The sequence below is a fragment of the Frieseomelitta varia genome, unplaced genomic scaffold (assembly GCF_011392965.1).
Source record: "Frieseomelitta varia isolate USP_RPSP 00005682 unplaced genomic scaffold, Fvar_1.2 scaffold_803, whole genome shotgun sequence".
NCBI lineage: Eukaryota > Metazoa > Arthropoda > Insecta > Hymenoptera > Apidae > Frieseomelitta > Frieseomelitta varia.
The window spans coordinates 9,265-20,292 of NW_025110594.1; the positions used below are offsets into that span (position 1 = coordinate 9,265).

The 11,028-nt window shown below is 40.5% G+C and overlaps 1 protein-coding gene across 3 annotated transcripts in view; it reads left to right on the forward strand.

The window, feature by feature from the left end:
- Positions 1-837: 837 nt before the first annotated feature.
- Positions 838-11,028, forward strand: part of LOC122536144 — an 11,389-nt gene continuing 1,198 nt past the window's right edge. For all 3 annotated transcript variants that reach the window (XR_006308336.1, XM_043668277.1, XM_043668278.1), the window contains exons 1-2: positions 838-944; positions 10,294-10,993. Coding sequence is in view for 2 of the 3 variants with exons in the window: in XM_043668277.1 (XP_043524212.1) it covers positions 857-944; positions 10,294-10,964 (759 nt within the window). In the remaining variant the exon portion in view is untranslated. The remainder of the gene's footprint in view (positions 945-10,293; positions 10,994-11,028) is intronic.

An 11,028-nucleotide genomic window follows, 5' to 3' on the forward strand; every position in this document is an offset into this window, starting at 1 on the left:
TAAATAAACGTTATTTCCGCGGTGAAAGTAGTAACGAACGGTCGTTGATAACAAAGTATTACGTTAATGAGACCGCCACACACTGGTCAACTAAGCCCTGCATTTTCAATTTTTGGAAAGTATCGAGGTACTTGAAGACGGCAACAACCTCGCGGCACTTCTTTAACTCTTCTAATGGACGTTTCTTTGCTGCTTTCTTTTACTTTCTGAACTGCGCGAATGTTTCTTCCCTTACGAACATAGCCAGCTTTCGAGTATCTGATGTTCCTGTTGTATCGTTTATTTTGTAACTGTATTAAACGTACATCGAGTTGTACGTATCCCTTCCTTGGAATGTTGAAGTTTAACTTAATTAAAGTATGTACTTTGAATTTAAAATATTTCTCTCCGTGAAGTGAGATGCAAGAATTGGTTATTTTAAGAGTGAATTTTTCAGAGTCTGCTTCATTTAACAATAATTTGTTATGGAAATTTGAATTTATGAAAATTCTAGATACCAAATAGATCTAAAACATCTACAGGCTACTGATAATTTAAATTGAACATATATAAAATATTCAAAGTTGAGTTCTTGTTATAATATTTAGTAGATTCTTTCGTTGCATTCATAGAAACATAAAACTTCATAAACATTCACAACTTGCTAACAAAATTTTGTTTCTGCCAACAAAAATTAACATTAATCTTTTCTAAAAACATTCGCTTCTTAACTGTTCAACTGAAGAAAAAATTTCGATCTTACGAGTTTGACGATTTGAACAATTCAATCTTATTGTCAGTGTCAAAAAGATCGTCGGAATAACGAACAGAATTGAACGAACAGGCCGTAAAACGAATCTCCTGATTTCAGGACACGATGATGGACTGCGAGGGTGATGGAGGAGGGTTGGAGGAGCTCGTTGATCTGGCAACCGACATCGCGGATTCATCCCCGACAATCCGAGGTAATTAAACTTTCATTCTTCACCCCATGTTTCTAGCTCTTCTCCCCTCTTTCCCCACCTCCCTCCCCCCGGACAAAGGAGAAACCGTGGCTCACTGAACAGGATGTTTTCGTTTAAATAGGGAAGTTTTCCGAGTGGTCGCAATTAGGGGTGCAATTGAGTACAATGTACACGAATCTGAATTTCCTCCCAACAGCCGAAGCACTAGCAATCGAGTTAATTAACAGCGACTAAAGACAGCTTTGTCGTGATAATAATCTTTTATAAAATAAATAGCTCCGTTTGTTTAAAACTCTTCTACACTAAATGGAGATACAGACGATCTTGAAACAATCGATAGTTCGAAGAGTAGTTCTGAATTGATAAGCTTCTTGTCTCATCTCGTCAGATCGTGAATTCTGGTTTTATCTACTTGAAGCGAAAGAGTCTCTGTTGCACGGAGAATCTTTATCTGTTGTCGTTTATCCAAATTTTTCAGAGGAGAATCAATCTACATCACTGTGTAAAAAAGTTTCGTCGTTTGCACATCAACCCTCAACGCGGTCTACCGTCGTAAATAAATTATATTTCATACAATTCAAATAATTTCACCCGTAAAAGGTGGTCGAATATTTTCGCGAGTCTCACACTGGCTATGTATTATATTTCGTTCTCTTCTACTCCGGTAATATTACTATCCCTCGAGGCATTCATAAAGCCGGCAAACAAGTTCCTTGCAATTCAAATGCTTCTTGGAATATCCTCGTTTCCATTTCTATTCCTAACTACCCTCTTGTTTTACACTCCTCCCTCCCTTCCCGCCCCGCTGGTGAAACCAGTGCATCCGCGTACTTTATTTGCTCGTTAATTAGATTTTCGTGGAACGCCGGTGCGGGGAAAACGGTATTAAGAGAGTAGGTTCGCGTGTAACGAGCCAGAATAACGCCGAGGCTTGGGTGGTGGGCGGGCGGGTGGCGCCCGCGGGCGTAAGGGGTGGCTCTCGAAAATTGTTAAGCTAAATAAACGTTCAGCTGCGGGGAAAATTGGCAGGAATGCAATTACTGTCCTTCCCACCGTACAAAAGGGGGGAATATTTTCAACCCTAACATCTCTCCCCGAGACAGAATAATTATTTACAGCCGCGAGAGAAAACTCTTTGTCACGGCCTTTCGTTTCGTGTTGCCTCAACATAGAACCGAAACCGCTCGCAGGTACCGCGTTATAAACGTATCGTTGAAAAAACGGTTTCGTGCTGGTTCTTCGTTGGTTCTTTCCAGCGAACGAGAATGGCTAGGAAAGAGGGAAAGTCTTGCTGTAAAGTACTTTGTCGTGAAGAAGGGCGTAATGGTTACGGAATTACTTCCGTTGGTGTTGACAGACCAGGGATGAAAGATGGAAGAAGGGGTAATCGAATTTTTTATTTCGTTGTTTTGCGAAGTGTTGCAAGCAAACTGCTGTGAAAATTATTCGTTTCATTTAAAGTATACTTTTTACAATCGCTGTGAATCCTACGCGTTATTTTATCTCTATCAATTTTCTACAAGTTTTTCATTCTAAATAATCTTCTAAAATAAACGAGGGGGATTCCACGTATTAAAAAAGACAATTTGCAATAAATTTCCTTTCCATGCATGATTTTCAATTCTGATGTTCTCCATCGAAAAACTTCACGTGCATCGTCGCCAAAAATTGAACAAAAAGAAAAGTAAAAGACAAACGTTTAATTTTACCAACTACGATCGTGAAACAAATCTCCAGACAGAGGAGGGGAAATTCCTCGAAGAGTAACAACAGCAGTTTTCCGCAATTCCGCAGAAGAAACCCAAAGCTTTGAAGTGGAACAGTCGGAAGGAACGTAGACGGGGGCAATAACAACGAAAGATTGCCGAAAGAGGAGTAAAGCTTCCGTGTTCTCGGTTAAAAAGGAGTCAAAGCCCTCTCGCCAAGCCGAACGGCTAAGGGCTGACAGAAAAAGGAACGAGGCAATTGCTTTTTTGGCAAGGAAGAGATTTTCTCGCGCGATTATTTCGGCCGGTCGAAATGGTCCGGGTCCGGAGGATTCCTGTAATTACGTTCTTGGTTCTCTCGCGCGATGGCTCCGCGACAAAGGATACGTTTCGTTTACCACTTTATAATCAAGAAAACCTCGCCTGTTCCCCCTCACCGCGATTCGAACTGTCCACTTAAACGCGTTCGGTAATTGCTCCTAATTACCCGGTCCTCCTGTTCAGCCTGTCTTTCACCTTCGAATGGTGGCTGCTGGATTCCACGAGGCAACGTGCAACATTCGGTCACGCGATCCTCCCCGAAAGGATTTGCGTATCGATTGGTTGCCACTTGTGTGTTGGGATCGATACCGTATTGATCGATCGGGGTTAGACACGGTCAGTCATCTAAACTTCAAATTCACTTAGCTTGAAATTTCGAGTTTTATTATTATTTATCTTTATTACGAGTTTTCGTAATTTATCTTGAAGTTTCTAATCAAGCTTCGACCAATGAATAAAATTTAATTATGTAATGAGAAATATATTATTACGTACTGTAAGTTCAATAGAAACTAAAGAATAATTTAGTAATATGTTAACACTTATATAAAATATGTTTATTATATAATTATCGTCACTTTTATGTTTTTATATTAATTACACGTATTATACGTATTAATCCTATCATTAGTTGCAAATTCCATGACAAGCTACACCAAGCGCTTGGTCTGCCCTTTCTTTTTTTGTTTTTAGATTCTTTCTGGTTGCTTTTAATTGCTTCTACCGGTCCCTCCGGTTGATCGTCTTCGATCGATAATTTGTAGGGTCGACGGGGATTGCGATCGAAGTTTCTTCCTTTCGTTTCTTTCAGTCGTCTTTAATTGGCTCAAAAGGCGATTATTTCACGACTCCGGCCTTCTCAGCTTCTCTTTCTCTTATTTTCCAGTAATTTTGTGCGTTTGTTTCCTCGTTGGAATTTACTGGATTAGGTAGGCTTCTTTAAATCGGAGAATACACCGTAAACGAAAGCGATAAGATTACACGTTTTTAAATGTCAGATATGCAAATTATCAATTTCACTAATAAAGTAATTTTTATCATCTTCTTAAACTTTTAAAAAATGATCTGCAAGTTTCTTGTTAAATCTCGTTAAATTTCCATTCATATTAAAGAACAAAAATTTCCAATTGAGATCAGGATTAAATTTGTGGAGGTCCCCCATTCACTGTCACAAGTTACGAATATTCTCGCAAACTTCGTTCCTATTTGCTTCGCCCTGTCACGTAAATAACCGGCGTACATGTGCCTGCAGTCTGTAGGTTTGCTGTTCGTGAGCTCGCGGTTCAACGTCTCGGTCCTTTGTCAAAGAAACAAGGGTAATCGAGTTTTCTTGGGAAGGAATATGGGAAATTCGTTGCTCTCCAGCAGCCTCGCCCAAGCTGAAATGCTTCTTGATCCGTTCCCGAACCGCGTACCTGCTTCCGTGGGATGCGTAGAAATCCCAGAAAATTTTTATTCCAAGACCCCTATGGGAAAGGGGTCCGCGTTTCTCTTCTGTTTCTCTCTTCTGTCAACAATCTTCCCCCCCCCTCCTTTTTTCAATTTCAACGATTTTCCTCTTCCATGGAATCGGCCTAATTTTTCCACAAAACTCGAAGGGAACCTTTTTTTTTCTTGATGATGTAAGGGGGAAAGAAATCAATTTCTTACTGTCAGTTTTTCACTGGTAACAGTGGAGCTTATATATTTTTTAATAGAATTTTTGATTCAGATTGGAAAGAAACGTTTCTTCAACTTCGATGCAAAAGAGGACAATTAGAAATTTAGAATAATTACAAATTAATGAACAATTACATTCATCCTTAAATTTGTCTCAAACTCGATCGATATAATCCTGACGGTTCAATACAATCTCAAAATATTTTTGCACGACATGCGGTAATTCTATACACGTTTCCAAATCCGTTTCAAATTTCAAAATGTTCTACGCAACGAGCGCAGCACGCCCGGAGAGAAAGCTCCTCCTTCGAATACTTTCACGAACAACCGTAAATGAAATTCAATCGTATCGTGCCTCGAATACTTTCTCAATTTCTGCACGTCGCGCGCGAATATTCGGCGAGCACCATCTCTAGGCATCCTCTCCTCTTGCCGAGGAGAACAAGTTTCAACGGGTGAACAACGCCAGCGGGTGAAGCCGAAATTTATTGATCGTAAATCGCGGCGAATTCGATCGGCGCGGCCCTTTCTATTATTCAGCCACCCCGTAAAGGTGAAATTGCTCGGCTGCCGGAATTTTCGTCGGAAGATTGAAATGCCTCACGGTTTTCAAGCAACGGTCGAAGCAACTCGCCGGTCCGAGCTAGCCACACACGCCATTAGCATATAAAATTCATATTTCAGAAAGAGGTCAGTGGATCCGTAAGCGGAAAGTTATTTTCCCCGTGTACACTGTCTCGTGATTAATGGTAACGACCGGCAAAACTTTAATGAATCTTATAAATGGACTTCGAAACAGTCGAAAGAGAACAGAGAAAGAGAGAGAGAGAGAGAGAGAGAGAGAGAGGTGTCGTTATCTGGCGTCCCGCGATGTTGTCCCGACAGTCGCTTTAATTCCCGGCACCGTGAGCTTTTAACGAGGCCAGGAAGCGAGATCGAGTCTGTTTCGAGATTTATCCCACGAAGGTTAGGAAGTAATGGTCAACGACTGAAGTGTAGATGTTTCACCGGAGAAATTAGAGCGCAAGGAATAGGAAAAGATTTATAATGCAATAATGGGCACGAAGATCGTTCAAATCTCTGTAAAACGCAACACTATCAATCTGCAAAGATTATAAACTGGTGATTTTGGTAGTTCCACTGTCAGAACCTGTTTGATCGATTCTGTTTAGACTTTGCATCGAGTTCTTGATAAATCAATGTGCTGGCCTTCGTGTCTAATATCTTGATTTAGATTAGTCAAGTTGTTTGCGTTCTATTAACTTCGATGAAAAATGAGGGTATTAATATCTTAACCCTCTTGGTAACCCAACAGCGGATTCTTACTATAAACTTTGGACCTCATTTTCACAAAATGAGGCTTTACTGTTGAACGTTTCTCTACTGTAGAGCATGTTCTGTTTCTGTTTTGTAGTTCAACATGATACAACGATTCTTTTTAACATTAAACTGCGTTATTCATTTAATATCTTAAGGAATGAAAAGTTAGTCTTCTTCGTTGATTATTTGCAATTGACCATCCAGTTAATATTCAATTTAGAGCCCTTTAAGATTAATCATTTTACATGTAGTCTCCTTTGTTTGCAACTTGTAGCTGACTCTCTGATTAATGATGATCCTCCAGTTAATATTCAATTTTTTAACATTATTCATTTAACGCAATATTTGAAGTACGTAATAAGTAGTCTACTCTATTAATTTATCTAAAGACTTCGCTCTTTCGATTTACTATGACAAACTAGTTCACAATCATAAAACTGATTAAGAAAGACAAAGAAACCAGATAAGAAAGATAATGGAATACTTCGTGGAAATACTATGCGCAGGTGATACTATACTCCGTAGTCTACTAATAGCAAGTTTTGTCGGTAATAGAACTCCGTTCGTTGTTGTTGAAAATTCAAACTAACGATCTCGCAATTATTCCAAGCGCATCAAATCCGTGAGATATGGACAAACGTTGTTTACCCTTCAAGCCCTTTAAATCTCTGACTAACCTAAGTCAATCCACATAACTTCTCCCCGTTCTCCAGAGATCACAGAAAGAAGACATTTAAATCTGGCTATCCCTGTGGGAACGTCCGGCGTCCACGTCCTGGGGGGTTGTCGTTCGAAGGGAAAAAAAACAATGAACTCGTTTCTGACTGGTCCAGACTTCGTTCTGGTGTCGATGGGATAAAAGGAGGAAAAAGAAAAAGAAAAAAAAAAGAGAGCGACTAACGTACGAAGTTTTTTTTTTAAGAAAAAAAAAGAGAGAAGGGGAAAAAAGGGAACGATCCGACACGAACGGGCATGATGATTTTCTTGTCTTCAATTTACATACACGAATCAAGATTTTCATCGGAACTCGTTCGAGCGTTAGCGTTTTTATTTCTGAATACGATTAATTATTTGTAAAATTCATTAATTTCTTTCTTATTAATTATTAAAGTATAATTTTCAAAGTGCAAAAGTTAACATTTCCCTTTAACATTTCCATAAATCCCTTGAAATTTTCCACAGAACATTCTTTACACAAAACATTCGCAGCGTGATAAAAGAGAAAGATTCGAATAAATTACAGAGTAAATGGATCGTTAAAATCGCGTCGAGCTTTCAAGTTTGATTAATTTTGTTTGTCACATTCGACTGTGCACCGATGGGAATGGCGCAAGCACAATTTCCAACATTCAATCACGCCAAGGATACATCCTCTATCCTCCTCCCACTCTCACTCTCCCCCTTCGTTTATCAAAAGCAACATCCTTCACTATGCAGGAAAATACGATACCATCCATACAAACGCTATTTCCCTAAACGGACGCAAATTCTGCTTTCCAACTATCCCACCCAACCCCCGACACGTTGTTACATAATTCATAACAAGAACAGACTTTGCTGTTCAATCCTCTTGCTCCCCATCCCCTGCAATATAATAGTTGCCAACTTATTTAATCTCCCTTATTCAAATATAATGCACTTTGTAGATCATCTTTTTCATTCTACTGCGCTGCCTCTGCATAAATGTAGCTAATCCAATCTCTCCTACCCCGTCAATTTTAATTTATAATTTAATTCTCTGTAACACCGCTTAAATTGAAAGCTACATATTTGCACATGTATCCACGTTTTGAAAACTTGTTCATACATTATGAAGGTATTAAATTATTTATCTATATCAATTGTTAGTTCATTATCTTTGTTAATTTATTAAAACTTATGAGTTTCTTCTCTCGTGAGTGGATGAAGTTCATTTCGACCACTGTTGTCCCATTCTTCTCCAAATATCTATTAACTAAATTCTTTCATTAACCTTTTATAGGTGATCTGTCTTTTTAGAAGAAAAAAATCTTTCAAATATTACTTTCTCAACTAACTAGAACTAAACGACGACTAAAACATAAAATCAGAAACGTTAGAGTAAAAAAGAAACAGAAAATTTTTATAATACAATAGGATATGCAAGCTTTTATTTGTGCGTTTTACGAAGAATTATTCAAATCTCCAAAAATACACTGTTTTATATATAACAATGTTCGTTTTGACAATTTTGGACTAGTTCCAATTAGTCGAATATCTTCTGAAGATCAACGTTCTTTAAAAATTAATTGTACTATACAGTAAAGACTTTATCGAGCAATCCAGTTTCTCATTGCAAGTCCAGACGTGTACATGACGGACAATACTTAATAATACGCTTGCCAACGGAGGGTCAACTCTCAAAAGAGTGTCCGTCGTAACCCAAAATATCGTTCGATCGAACAGCGTTCGTATCCCACTGGCCGGTATCCACGTTCTCAGGAATAGACGAGGAACGAACTGGCCCTACCTGACGTCTCTCGTCGAGGGTTCTCAGAGGGGTGTACTCGAGAACAGGGCTCTGGCTACGCGCTACGTCCACACTGCACTATGGTTTCGCACTATTACAATCAAGAAGAGCGAAGGGTAGAGGGGAGAGAGGACTCGTGCGAAATTCGATGATTCGCAGGAGCGGATGACGGGGTGGGTAGCGACAGGTAGTTCCCATGGGGAGGCCCATGACGGAGGATTCCCACAGGAGCGAGACGCGAAACCGGGCCACGGAGATTCGAGGCGAATTCCGGTCGGTGATCCTCTTTGATTCTTTCGCGAGGCTCGCTTTCATCGAGCCGGGAATCGAGTTCCCCGGCTTTTCACAGATTCGCCGGCTCGTTTCGAACGCCAGCGAAAATGAATTCGTCGTCGAACGGCGGATTTCTTTTCGCGTTCACGACGGAAATTCGAGAACTCTGAAACGCAAGAGGAATATCTGTATCCGAGAGAAGAGTTTTAGAAAATTGGAAAAGTTTGCCTCGTAAGGGGCGAAAGTTTTCTGATTTAAGACGACAAAGGTTTCACGTGAGAAAATAAAGAACCTCGATATATATAAAAATACGTAGAATGTTCGTAATGTACAGGGAAGAGAAACTGTTTCACTCGGGACTTTGTTTCTAGTGAAATCGAGCTTGGAAACTTATTGAGAGCCGGGAGCGAATTTTTAAGAGCAATTCCGTACAGTTTGAGAGGAGAATATTTAGGTGAAAAATGTTTCCCTGTTCTTCGTTACCTACGTTATAAAAATTTCAATTTAAAAATCAGAGTTTCAAAGTTACATCCAAACTTTATTTTCTTGAAAACATTTTACTTATACGAAGTAATTTTATTTTGACTTATTTTTTTTTTCATCGTGTCTAGGATCAGGTTATTCTAATTGTATATTTACATAACATTGTATAAATTAAATAAACTTTCAATTATATTCGTGAAAATATGAATCTAATTTGCATAAATGTTCGCAGTCTGTTCATCGATGGTGGTCTTTTGGAAAGTTTGCTCTGATTTTGCATAAATCATTCAGAGGATCGTTCTTTTCTCGATCTTTCTCTCTTTTTCATTCCTTCTTTTTAAATCAACGTTCATTAACTGGAGGAAAATTCTCTTTCTGTATGAATGGCGACTCGTGAATTGCCAGATTCCGAGAATTTGCGAATTGCTGGAGAAATAACGTACGTGAAAATATTTATACATTCATGTGTGTGTGTGTGTGTGTGTGCGTGCGCGCGCTGCGTAAAATATTTTGAAATTTCATACTGTAATTATGTCGATCAAATTTTATCCTAGATAATTGTTCTAAAATGTTTTAATGAATCATTCATCATTTTAAAGTATTTCTTTTTTATTTGCGATCTTTACCGCGTAAAATACGAGATATTGCGCAGCAATAAAAAGGCAGCAATTTTCAACTTCCTGCTGTTTAATCAAACAAATTGATTCTTATTCAATGTCCAATCGAAATTAAACAGTCATTGTACTTTGCACTTTCTTTAATATTTGCGAGGATGTTGCGCATCCTCGTTCTCGATGCATAAAGTTCGCCCCCGCTCTACTCGTAAGTCAACCCCGGAAGTCCGAAAATCAACGATACTCTACTTATCACAGGCTCTCCCCCGGGCAATTCTGCTGCTCGTAAAACCTACCCAAACTCCTGAAATACTTTCACGAGCCACTCCAGAACGACAAACTGTTACGCTAACTCGATTGCTGAACTTTCAAAATCCCATACTTCGTCTCGTCCCCTCACCCCCCCCCCCCCACTCCTTTCTCCCACATTCCCCCTTCAACCATATACTTACACACGCGAATGTATCGCGAATGGATCTGCGCAGATGCCGCGGAGAGGTTGCTGACGTTGCTGGGCGTGGACGAGGAGGATCCGGAGGACCTGGTGTCCTCCTCCGAGGACGAGGGCGTAGAACTCGACGAGCTGGACGAGGACGACGACGAGGAGGACGACGACGGACCCGAGAACGCCAGGCTGTTGCATCAGCTGGCCGCCTCGTTGGCCATGGAGCTGAAACAGTCCCATCAGCTGAAACAGAGTTCCAGCAAGCATCCGAGAACAGGGGACAGTTTCGACAGGGATCGTCGAGTGGAGCTGATAGGGACGAGTTACCTGGAGCACAGTTACACCGTTCAACAGGCCGGTAACACGAAGGGGAGCAGCTGTTGTCGGGGCATCGTGGCGGACAAGTCGTCGCGTACGTTCGGCAAACAGCGAACGATCGTCATCGAGCCTCGCGATCGCCGGTGTCCGGACGATCGTTCGAGGATGAGCCAAGACGAAAACGAAGACGAAGACGAAGACGAGGACGAAGGGAACAGCGTCGACGAGCAGGTTCCAGTGTCGTGGAACGCCGGCTGGGACGCCTGCGCCACGGAAGCACTCAGATATCTCGTGGAGGATGAAGGATTGCCGCCTCATCATCCCACGGTCCTGGCCATGAAGGACCATCTGGAGCTGCAGAGGGAACGCGCGTTCGCTCAGTACACCGCGTAAACGAGTCGCTCTGATTTTTATCGCACGAGGTACTCTTCTTTTTCTTTTTTTTTTTTTTTTTTTT